Source organism: Crinia signifera, chromosome 4 (genome assembly GCF_055691185.1).
Source record: "Crinia signifera chromosome 4, ASM5569118v1, whole genome shotgun sequence".
In the NCBI taxonomy this organism is placed as follows: Eukaryota; Metazoa; Chordata; class Amphibia; order Anura; family Myobatrachidae; genus Crinia; species Crinia signifera.
Window position 1 is genome coordinate 186605817 of NC_139220.1, and position 13084 is coordinate 186618900.

Sequence of the window (13084 nt, forward strand, 5' to 3'; positions counted from 1 at the left end):
CATGAAAATGGAGGCCATCACCAACCCTTCCCCACCCCCCAAAAGCAATCATATTGTTAATCACTCACAGTATGATGTTCATCTGCTTCCTACATTGCAGGAACCATTTGTGCACACTTAGAACAGGGACGCACATGTGAAAAGTATCAAACATCCCTGTTTCTGAACCTACCTTTGTCAGTGCTCTGATAAGTCTTATTAGAACCAGTTCTTCCAATGCAGGTGGTAGGGAAGGAAGTTTACTAACGCACTGCAGGAGACAACACAGTGTCTCTCCCTTACTCTGCAAAACACAATGAAACACAACAGTTTTTTTCATCTGGTATACAGACATTCCTCACTGCAAATTTACTGATCGCTTGGACTTATGGCCCACGCTTGATTTGGACTTATGACCCACCCAGACTCTTTAGTAACCAGCAGCAGGGCATCTCATGCGTCTCAGCATTAAGTAAGGTGTCAGAGAAAAGGAGCGCAAAAAAAAAAAGATGGCTATTGATCTTGAATTGAAAATAAAGGGGCAGATGTATTAACCCTCAACAAGAGATAAATACAAGGGAGATAAAGAGACATAAACGTCCAGCCAATCAGCTCCTTACTGACTTTTTTCAAACACAGTCTATAACATGGCAGTTAGCAGGTGATTGGCTGGATGTTTATCTCTCTTTATCACCCTTGCATTTATCTCTTGTTAAGGCTTAATACATCTGCCCCAAAGTTCATAAAGGACTATGGAGTTGTAAGAACGTTAAACAGATAACAGGGACTTGGAGCTGGCACATTCAACCATTTCAACAATCTTAAAGGATAAACATAGAGTGAAAGCAGATTCCTTTGACAGAAGCTGCTAAAGCCAAAACAGCCTTTTCTACCCCAGAGGGCTTATTTTAGTACAAAGTGCTGACAATTGGTTTACATGGTGCCCCAGCAACCTTCCAGAGAGCTATGAATAAGTTGCTGCGGCCCCACAGGGAATATGCAGCTGCATATTTAGACAACATTGTTATTTTTAGCTCTAACTGGGAATCACATCTACCAAAGGTAGAGGCCGTAATAAAGTCTCTAGGGGCACATGGGTTTACCGCCAACCCTGGGAAATGTGCCACTGGTATGATGGAAGCCAAGTATTTGGGGTACATTGTGGGCATAGGACAGGTGAAATCTCAGCCTAGTAAGGTAGAAGCAGTCCTACCTAGGTCTAAACCCACATGTAAGTCACAACAGCACATTTCTCGGTTTGGTGGAATATTATCGCAGGTTTACTTGAGATTTCGCCACTAGAGCGGCTCCACTAACCAAAACTGCTTGGCAGGATTTAAGACAAGCTTTGTGTGCAGACCCTGTCTTGAAAACTCCTGACTTTAAAAAGCAATTTGTGTTACAGACGGATGCCTCTCAGACAGTATTAGAAGCAATCCTTCCCAAGAGATAGAGGAGAAGCCCATCCTCCACCTTAGCCGTAACTTACTGCCCAGAGACTGCAAGTACTCAACTGTAGAGAAGGGCTTAGCAATTAAGTGGGCAGTTGAGTCTCTAAAGTATTATTTGTTGGGACAAGATTTTTATTTGGTCACAGACCATGCACCCTTACAATGGATGCATACAAAGAGTTGAATGCATTGGTTTTTGGTCTTACTGCCATTTATTTGCTGTGAAACCAGTAGGCTGCAATGCTGTAACTATTCTTGCTTTGCTCATTTACCTGGTATGCTGTTCACCTGCTACAAAAATAAAGACCAAGACTTCATCTGACCCAGCATTTGTGTTCCTTGTGTGTATATATATATATATATTTCAAAGATAGGTCAGCACTCTGGTTGTCGGCTCCCCGCACCATGTTGCCTTCCCAGCCGTGATAGTACAAGGTAGAAGAAGAAAAGGGCGGCACTCAGTGAAAAAATCTTTATGTCACATAAACCAATATTTCGAGGCTGCTTGGCCTCTTTAATTGCATCACTGTTTGAATCATTACTGTATTTTTGTGTCTAAAAAAACCCTGATGAAGTCTTTCTAAAAGATGAAATGCGTTGGTTTGTCACATCTTAAAAAAGAAGTGAATAAATGCAATAATGGAATTTTAAAGCAAAGACATTTTTAATAAAAGATTCAATTTTATTACCAGAAGTTGTACACATTGTATCATGTTTTGAAATATTGTTTTTCTATCAGGTGGTGGAACACATCAGCGTTCTCTATATATTCTATATATTATGTTTTTATATATACATAGGCTCAGATAAAAGTCAAAAAGGGTAGCGCTTGCACAGTAAAATATCTATGTATGGAAATAATTGCAGAAAAAATGATAGTCTCTTAGTGACTATTGTGTAACCTATATACACTTGTGTTTTGTAGTATATGGTTATTTGTGCACTTACCACAATAAATGTTCTTCATGGCACAAAACACACAGGCTGTACAATTGATTTAATTATTAACAATTACTGGGACATCCAAGGCCCATGCTCAGGGCCCAGTAGGTACTGATGGAAGGGAATACTCATCACCACCACCAGTAGGGGGCGTAATCTGAAACCACAATACACTATTGCCAGCCTCACCGTGGCTAATATTTTTTCCGCTAGATCGGCCACCTATACTAAGGATCAAAAAGGATTGAGATTATACCTAAAGAATAAAAAAGGGGCAGACTAAATGGTCCTAGTGGTTCTCATCTGCCGTCAAATTCTATGCTTCTATGTTAATGCTTGCACTGTGGATCTTCTTTATTTCACACTCCTTCCTTCTCACCATATATACATTTGTGTGTATGTATATGTCATATAATTAAAATTGCCAGTTTACCTAAGTCAAATTTGCAGCTAGAGTCTTGCCCTATGGGTCTTACCAACCCTAATCCTCCATAATATGATATCATCTTAAAACAAAGGGAAATGATGCTCTAGAGCAGCGGTTCTCAAACTGTGGGTCCTGACCCCAAAGTGGGTCCCTACCTTCTCAGCATGGGGTCACGACTCCATGTTGCTGACCATCAAGCTGATGACTTTTCTAATCTCAGTCAGAGATTCAAGGAGTCTGATATATCTGCTGAATTGTCTGTTACTTCAGACTCCTCCCATCATTTTGAGCCTCCACAATGCTGCCATGTATGTGCTGTCTGCTGCCTACACATGTGATGTGATGACCTTCTGCAGTAACTTGCTGGGGTCCTGGCATTAGTTCTTATTGTCTGATGGGGTCCCAGAGCAAGATAGTTTGAGGCAATAAGCAGCCCTCCAGCTGTTGAGGAACTTCACATTCCCGCATGCCTTGCATCAGTTTCAGCATGGCCAAATAGCAAAACTAAGGCAAGGCATGCTGGGATGAGTAGTTCTTCAACAGTTGGATGGCTGCTTATTGCCCATCCCTGCTCTAGAGCCACTTGGCTATAGAATAGTAATTTTTCTTTACCCAGGACCATCCAGTATGCAACAGGTTCATATGCAAATATTGATTGATGCAAAAACTGTGTGTGACAATTTTCTAAGTCCATTAATTATTTACTATCCTAGTAATAAGATTTACAAAATATATATATGTAAATAATCAATTTTGCTCTTACCCTGCTTAGTTTGTTCAGATTTTGTCTCCAATCTCCATCACAAAAGAGGTTTACATCCTTCTGATCCAGTACGGGCTCCTGAGAAGGTAATAGAGGGAATGGTAGAAAGTGATGCAGATACAGTATAGGGATTAAAGCAGCCACACAGAGGAGTCCTCAGAAAATGAGCTGCAGCCAGGGCCGGTGCCACCACTAGGCAGCTCTAGGCATTTGCCTAGGGCGCCGGCACCTGGAGGGCGGCAGTTCGCCCCTCACCCCCAGCATGGAGGGTTAGCGAACTGTGTAAAAAACTTGCGGCGCCGGCGTCCCGCGCCGCCGCGCGCATAGCGCTAGCTATTTTCTATTCACTGCAGGGACCCCGCCGGCCGCTGCCAGCTTTATACACAATGACAGCGCCGCGGCACGGACACCCCTGCCCACTCCAACACTGCAGGGATGCCGGCGCCGCAAGTTTTTTACACAGGTACCACAACCACCGCCACATATATATATATGCCATTGTCCTGATTGCATAAAATATTTTCAAGGCCTATTTTGTCTTTCAGCCATAGAGAAAGAAGTCCAAGAGTATAATAATTTTGTGGGTCTGAGCTGCACAATATGCCTTGGGACCCCTGTATCTCCCGTATAACCTTTCAAACACACTCATAAATGGACACACCCCATGGTGTACCCCTTTTTTATTGGTGTCATACGCAAATTATTATCCCACTTACCTTGTGCTCCAGGAGCTATAAGGAAATCGGCCCACTGGTGGGACAGTCGGATAGTGCCCAAGAACAGGACCACTGCAGAGGGTAGGACCCAGAGTCTAGGAGAAATGAGGGAAGGAGTTGAGAGAGGAGGGGACTCCCCTCACCTCCTTCTGGACAGACTGCACTCTAGCCTTATTCTTTGTTATGTGTGGCCTGTAATTCAGTGGTGGGCAGTGTACATTGAGTCAGTCTGACCATACTTGCCTACTTTCGAAAATTAGATTCAAGGATGCTATAGTAGAATGCAGTGGCGTAGCTACAGGGGTCGCAGCGGTCGCAACTGCGACCAGGCCCCTGAGCCAGGGGGCCCAACCCCCGCCACTGTCCGGCCGTCCTGGAAGAGGGTAGCGAACAGCACCCGTTCCCAGTGGTGCTTTGCGGGCCCGGCCAGCGTGCATCGCGCTGACGTCACGCGGCAAGGGGTCCCCTTCCTATTGGCTGCCTGCGGCTGGGGACGGGACACGGTGGCCGTATCGGAGCTGTGATTGGCTGCAGCGGCTCCGGTTCCCCCTGATGCTGCAGATAGAGCGGTGTTAGAGGAAGGACAGTCGCCGCTGCCGCGCTGCGTATTCGCGTGTGTCCCGGTGCTCACTGGCCGCCGCCGCCTACACGTAAGTCTCCTCTGTTGTAGTATTGTCTCAGCCAGATAGCTGTTGGATCAACCAGGATTTGGAGTGGTGCCCAAAGCTGACAAAGCAATTCGTTTCTATTGCTTGGCTGCTCTGTTATTGCAGAAATAATGACTGCTTTTTATGTTTTGTTTTTCTCCCCCTCTCATTAGCTCTGATTCAGTAGGATATGTATGAAACAACTCCTAACAACAAACATTCTTACTGCTCCTAGGTCTGCCACCATCTGAGCTTCCAGTAACCTGGGCCTCTCCAGTTTTATCATCTTTGTTCTTTTAATAATTTATTTAAATAAACTGCTATCCTATGTTTAAATGTTAGTTCTATTATTAACATAATATACTTGATGTATTAAAATATAAACAGACCGAGATTTTAATTTTGTTGTATGTAGGGGGGCCCCAAGCTGACCTTTCGCACCAGGGTCCATGAACCCTTAGCTACGCCCCTGGTAGAATGTGTTGTGCGAAGCAGTACACACCATGGGGGGGGTGGGGGGTCATACTATGCCTAAAGGGCTTGTTTAACTTCACATTCACATGTCTGCAACTTGCAGGCACCTATATTTAATGAATGTTGTGTTTTCCATTCCATTATGGTATCCTCCAGATTATTGTGGACACCACTATACGCTAGCTAAATAAATGTTTTTAGAATACTAATAAAAGTTCTTCCCCAGCCACAGATCAATAGCACTGCTAATCACTATAAGCACCATGGATTACTGCATGCCTTACCAGCACAGATAAGAAGGACCCTGATTTGCTGCTGACTCTCCTGCCAGGTGTAACACTAAGGGGGGGTGAAATGAAAGTTGTAAGTAGGAACTCCTAGGTAATGAGATTTTTTTCTGAAGGGGAAATTTAGAGCCTTATTCTCCCTCACGCTGCACATACGCATTTAAGTTTTGTTTGTACTAGGGAAATGAAAAGTACATTCTGTTGATCTATAAAATTATCTCATGGTGGAAGCCAAGACCTAGCTCACAATGGGCCAGATTCTCTAACTTCAAAAGTGATAAAATGGAGAGTGATAAACAGCCAGCCAATCAGCTCCTACCTGCCATGTCACAGACTGTGTTTGAAAACTGTCAGAGCTGATTGGCTGGCTGTTTATCACTCTCCATTTCATCACTTTTGAAGCTTAGAGAATCTGGCCCAATGACCCTATGGTATCGGATGACCATAGCCAAGAGATTAGCAGGCTTCCTGGGTACCAGTGGTACAAAAGGGCACAGTTTTAGACAGTAGTACATTTTAGAATTTTGCAAAAACAAGTTTTTACACAAACACAAAACATCAGACATAAAAGAACATATATTAACACAATATTTTTTCAGTATTATCAAAGTGAAGAAATAAGAATATAAACTAAAAACCAACAGATGGAAGACATTTGGGGCTGATGTAGAGTTGACCACAAAATTAGTGGAATTAAAGGTCGAGAAAAGTTGCGTTCATAAACATCCACATACAGTACTGTAGATGCATTTGTAGCTCAAGATTTGTTCTAGGAAGTAACAGTAGTATATGATCTATCTGGCTTACACAGACGTCACACCCAGTGTCAGCAAAGTATCCATCACAACTGGTTGGCTAGTGATGACTGGCGTCATCATAAAGATTCTACATCTGCTCCATCTGCGAATACTACGGGTTTACTTATATGAGCAGATATGTATTTGGCCTACACTAGAATGATCCTATTCAACTCTTCCAAATGCAGGCAGGATAAAATGACAGAATCATACACATCTGCATGGGCGTGTGTGTGTGTGCACTGCTCTAGGTGCGAGCAATATGAGTTCACACAAGATACGTTACTTCAACTGGCATAGTACTCAATCTGCATCAGCCCCATTAATTAAAAGTGCTCCAGATTTTACCAACCGACAGCTGTTGCAGCCAATCCCAGATCAAAGTGCTGAGAATTTTGGGATTGCTCTCTGTGGACACAGCTGCCCAGGATCCATCTTCATTCACAAGGTTCTGTATGGTTAGAAAAGAATAGGAAATAATTAAACATAACACCCTTTAAGGCAGGCATGTCCAAACTATGGCCCTCCAGCTGTTGTGAAACTACAAATCCCATCATGCCTTGCTACAGTTTTTCTATTATGGAATGCTAAAACTATGGCAAGGCATGCTGGGATGTGTAGTTTTACAACAGCTGGAGGGCCACAGTTTGGACATGCCTGCTTTAAGGCATCACGTTACAGAGGGTATGGTTTGAAATTGCCCTGTGATGCTCTGGAGATGCAGCTCCTGGCAGTTGCTTGGGAACCGGATGCATCTCTTCCGGGTGTAGCGGTTGATGGCATGCATTCAGTGTCTGGCAGCGCAGATGCTGCAGCGCCGGGAGCCACTGATCACCTAGCAATGGGAACGCAGGTGTCAGACAGGCATTCTCCGTTGCCAGGCAGCTGATTGAACAGGTGTTCACTTTAGGGTGTGCAGCAAAGCAGCTGCACACCATTTAGTCTTTGTGTGCTATTGTCTACATTTTTATCATGTGCATTCATTTCAGTTATATTCGTATGTTTGTTGAGTATGTCTTCACTAGTGTTTTGTCCTTGTTATTTCTAAGTACACTTTGTCTTTAGTGCTTCTTACTGCCAGTATCCGTTTAGCACATATTCCTCTGTCATATATCTTGCAGTATATACTGTACAGTATATACCATCTTATACTTATAGATTCATATACATATATTCCTCTTTTATATGCTCTGCAGCATTACCATTACTACATCTTGTCGATAGATAGAGAGAGAGAAAGGGTGGTACTAGCGCTAAAAAGTTCCCCCTATTTGGGTTGTACCAGTAGTTCTGTCCAATGTTGGTATTTTGAATAAATTCTATAATCCTCTTTTTTAAAGTGGCAGCTCCTCTCCTGGTGGTTTCTGTCCAGGGATACCTCTTGGTGTAGATCTAGAAAAAAAGTGAGATAGGCGCCTTCTAGTGCAGTAAATTAGTAATTTAACAGTGAATCCCTTCACCATAAATGATATACCTGTAACACCCCAACAAATGCAGGTGTACCATTGGCAGTGGTCTCTAACCACTATAATATGAGCTTGATCACAAAAGAAAATGTCCTTGGCAATCAGGAACCCTTGCTTTTCTGTGCTCGCTTCTGCGGAGGAGGAGGAGGTGGCGGCGGCTAGGAAACTGCATTTGTTTGGGTGTTATATCATTTATGGTGAAGGGATTCACTGTTAAATTACTAATTTACTGCACTAGAAGGCGCGAGGATAGAGATATCTTCTGTGCAGGGCCGGTGCAAGCCCTGTCAGCGCCCCAGGCCCCCAGGTTATGAATCGTTTTAATTTTGACAAGTTGTTATTCATCATGACTTCAGTGGTTTTCCTCGTTAAGGAAGAACAAGATTTGCACATGGCACAATCTCCGCACTTATGGAAACCTTGATTTCTAATGATTCCACCAATTGGTTTCTCAAGGAATGCACTCAACACTAATTTATCTCTAATGTTTGGTGCTCTTCTATTAATAAATATATGGGTTTTAGGTAAAATATCAACCAAAATTAGATCCCTAAGTAAAGGGTTCCAAATTTTTGAATATTTTCTCTATGCTTTTATGATAACCAGGGAGTGTTTTCCTTTAAATATTACTATTGCCTTTACTGATCTTCCAATATCATTAAGTCTGCCCGGAGTTGTGCCAGAATGTTGCCGCTACTATTTCCGGTGGATACTTAGTTCACAACACCGGAAGCATGTGACCACATAAGTGGTGTTAACCCTTTGCAGTCCAAATTTTTGTTTTGCAATTCAAATAGTCTGGTTTAAATGTTTAAATTAATCATAATTTTTTTTTATTATTCAAAAATGGTCTACAATGAATGTTGAATGATGTTAATGTTCTTATTTTAAAGTGGCTCACTATTGGATCTGCTACTAGCGCTAGGGCTGTTGAGCCTGACTAGATGTTGGACCATAAAGGGTTAATAGTTGCACACTTCTGGTCCGGACGTGACTTCGTTCAGGAGTAGCATTGCGGCCACATGAAATGCGGCACCATTATGCCCGCTATTCATATATAAATATAGCTATATCGGTTGAGACTTCCGTACCAGAAGTACAGTCATGGCCATAACAAGTGTGGGCATCAGGGCCGGATTTCCCACTAGGCACGTGAGGCACGTGCCTATGGGCGGCACCTGCTCGGGGCGGCTTGGCACAGACAAACCCCTGAACCCAGGCGGCCAATAATGTTGTGCCTAGGGGCGTTGTGACACCTAAATTCGCATCAGGTGGGCATGTAAACAGATCACCAGCCTCGATTTTCACCAGAAGTCATATCTTGTCCATGAGACTTCTCAAACCGGAAATCAAACGCCCAATTAGATTACCAACATCTTATAAGTACCTCCATTAAAGTCAGCCATGTTTCTTCAAAAAACAAAAAAGGGTGGAGCGCTAAAAATCAGTATAATGGTTAACTGAATTAATAGTAATATTTATTAAATGCTGTGCCTTTAAGCACTGGGTATATGATTATAAAAACACATATATTATTCAAAGGTCACAATTGTGTACATTACAGTATAAAATGTAAATAAAAATTACAAGTAAAAAAACACATGGTGCTACACCTTTGAAAAAGCCTGTCAGTTTGGACGGCGAAACATGTCAGGGAGCACCTGCTGACAAGAAGTCACTTTGGTCTTACTTGGATCCCCTGGTTTTGGAAAAGCAAATCGCAACTTGTTTCCAATTTGGTCTCCAACTGCAACAACTACTTTGGGACACCACCACCTGCAAAGTCAGGATTACAATCCGCAAAATTGTGAGGATTCCCCACACTCCAACATCTCTTCCTCCAGCGTGATCAAAATCCAGCAAGGTAAATGGACCCATTAACCATCTAGCAATTTGATGGACTAACCCCAGGAAACCAAAAACATTTCCATACCAAAAAGAATCCAAAGTTGGACCCCAGAGCAATAAGTATTAGACCCATTCTTTCTTTTTTTTTTTACTTGTAATTTTTATTTACATTTTATACTGTAATGTACACAATTGTGACCTTTGAACAATATATGTGTTTTTATAATCATATACCCAGTGCTTAAAGGCACAGCATTTACTAAATATTACTATTAATGCAATTAACCATTATACTGATTTTTAGCGCTCCACCCTTTTTCATTTTCTGTATACATTTCATAGGGACGTGACACCCCCTAGTAGACAGCAGTAGCTGTTAAAATGGGTTGATGGAGAGAGGCTGCACTACATCCATCAGTATCTGCCATCCAGTTCTACCTGGACCGCGGTATATGGCCATTTCATCGCTGTCCAGGAGATCTTATTTTTTAATCCATGTTGAAACACCTGTTTTATATATTGCTGACATTGTTTTAAGAAACCGAGTGAGTATGGAATGACTTGATGCCTGCATATAATGTTATTGCTACATGTGTTGATTCAAGCTAAAATATACCTTTATACATATCAGGGCCAAAACGCGGATTTCTGTTCTCTGGGGCAAGGCATTCATTTTATGTGCCTCCCCTTACACACACACACACACACACACACACACACACACACCACAACAAAGGCATTGTAATAGTATATATGGTGCCATTTTTGTACATGTTGGATATAGACAGTGATTACAGTTATCCTTGCACTACAAGTCCCAGCATAACCAGTCAGTTTCTATTTGCATACAAAAGGAATCATGCATGTATACCTACATGGTGAGGTGCAGGTAGGCTGTGGTCCTCTGGCAGCTGCTGATAGGCAGTTACTAGAAACTGACAGGTCATGCTGGGACTTGTAGTGCAAGGATCACTATAATTAATAATAATAATAATAATAACATAATAATAATAACAGTTGTATTGTCATTGTCATCGCAATAAAAAATTGAACAACAACGAAATTACAGTACGAAACATAGAAAGACAACAATTAACGATCTTGGTTAAAATCAATAATTGCTAAAGGAAAGAAACTGTTTCTCATACGTGTAGAACGTGTAGTTCGTAGCTTAGGAAGCCTTAACCTTTTCATTGATGGTAAAAATGAGAACATATGATAATAAGGATGGTGGGGATCAAGCATAATACTATCTCTTTTGCGCCGGCAGTTCTTAACAAAGATCTCTTCAGTAGAGGGCAGCTCACAGCCTATAATAGCCGTGGCAGAATGAATCACCCTGTCTAGTTTAATCAGGTCTTTTTTTGTGCTGTTACCAAACCATACCACAATGCAGTATGAAATAATACTTTCAATAACTCCTCTATAGAACCTAAGATTTAATTGAGAAAACCCAGCCACTTTGAGCTTCCTCAAAAAAAAAAAAAAGATGTTGGTGAACCTTCTTAACCATCAAATCAGTATTGGCAGACCAAGTAAGGTTTTGAGAGATAGTTACTGCCAATAGTTTAAAATCTGTAACCCTCTCTACTACCAAATTATTGATCTGGAGAGGCATCAATTCCGTCTTCCTACCTCGCCTAAAATCAATAATAATTTATTTTGTCTTAGTCAGGTTTAATAGTAAATTATTTTCAGTACACCACCTAACTAAAACATCAACTTCCTCTCTATAGGCACTCTCATCTCCGTCATTAATAAGGCCTACCACAGTAGTATCGTCCGCAAACTTTATAATAAAATTAGTATCCGCCTGCGGATAACAGTCATAAGTAAAAAGGGACTCAAGACGCACCCTTGTGGCATACCTGTGCTAATTTGAATAGGGGAAGATATATATTCACCAATTTTTATTTGTTGGGATCTATTAATCAGGAAATCTAAAATCCAGTTGCATAGTGCCGCTGAAAACCCCAGTCTACGAAGTTTATTAATCAGAATGTTTGGGAGAATAGTATTGAACGCCGAGCTATAATCTATGAACAACAACCTGACATAGGCATTGGATTTGTCTAGATGGAATAACGAAGAATGAATTACCGACAACAAAGCATCCTCTGTGGATCTTTTTGATTTATAGGCGAATTGATTATTATCAAACCCTACCGGCAAAAAACTCTTCATGCGTGTCAATATCAGCCTCTCAAAACATTTCATGATAAGGGGAGTCAACGCAATTGGGCGATAATCATTCAAACTTTCTATTTTTGTTTTCTTGGGTATAGGGATCACTAGAGTAGATTTAAATGCTTCTGGGACAATGCTAGACATTAAAGACAAATTAAAAATGACCGTGAAAATCATAGCTAGTTCCCCAGCACAACCTTTCAGAACCCTCCCCGGGATACCAAGTACTATCTACTATAACCAACAAAAATGGCACCGTATATACTATTGCAATGTACAGTACAGAGATAGAAGTAGATAGTTATTAAGTATTATTAATTATAGAACTGGGCCAGCCACCAGCACTCACTGCTTGCTGCATGGCAGTGGCACTGGCAGGCACCTTTGTTTTAAGACAGTGCGAGCAGCGTAGCCTAACTTCTGTTCCTCTCCGACTTCTCTTCGTCTTCTCCTCCCACCATCTCTCCCCCTCCCATGTCACATGCACGTGCGATAACGGTGTCATGACCTCATCCGTGCAGCGAGACAGGGGGAATGGAACCACAGGTATGCCCCAGCACCCAACAGGGACCTCGGGCAGCAGAGTTGAGTTTGGAGTTGGGCAATAGGCAGCCAAGAGTACCGTGGCCGGTGCCCAGATGTAATTTATTACCGCCCATAGTTCAGAGTCCGGGTTGCGTGATCCCCTAGCCCCCCTTCCTTTCTAGTTACGGCCCTGTACACATGTCTCCATTGATACAAGTGTAAGTATGAGTACGCACTCCTGTAGTTATCCAGCAAACCACTATCAAACCCTGTCCTTATTAGTCACTTATCAGACATACAGGGCCGCTGGTGTTTTTGTATTTCTTTTCCATATGTGAGATCCACTACATTGAAAAAAAAGATTATGACGTGCCAAAAATCGCTTATGCGCATGTGCAGGTCTTCACTGTGGGCGCCCTTCGGAGACTTGGAGCTCACAGGGGGGAGGCATACAGGAGGCTGGTAGGGGTCGCTCACATGCGAACGCCCTGCGTTTCCTGGGCATACCCATGAGAACACTGGGTGTCCCCATGTACACAAGGGCAGCTACTGGTCTTCCGTGGGCTGGCCGCTAA

The 13084-nt window shown here is 42.3% G+C and overlaps 1 protein-coding gene across 1 annotated transcript in view; it reads right to left on the reverse strand.

Annotated features, from left to right (window-relative positions):
- LOC146074755 (protein tyrosine phosphatase domain-containing protein 1-like) overlaps nucleotides 1-13084 on the reverse strand; it is a 40278-nt gene that overhangs the window by 2756 nt on the left and 24438 nt on the right. The window contains exons 10-12 of the mRNA XM_083183215.1: nucleotides 6836-6934; nucleotides 3563-3640; nucleotides 173-283 (exon numbers count right to left, since the gene is read on the reverse strand). Coding sequence (XP_083039341.1) covers nucleotides 173-283; nucleotides 3563-3640; nucleotides 6836-6934 — 288 coding nt within the window. The remainder of the gene's footprint in view (nucleotides 1-172; nucleotides 284-3562; nucleotides 3641-6835; nucleotides 6935-13084) is intronic.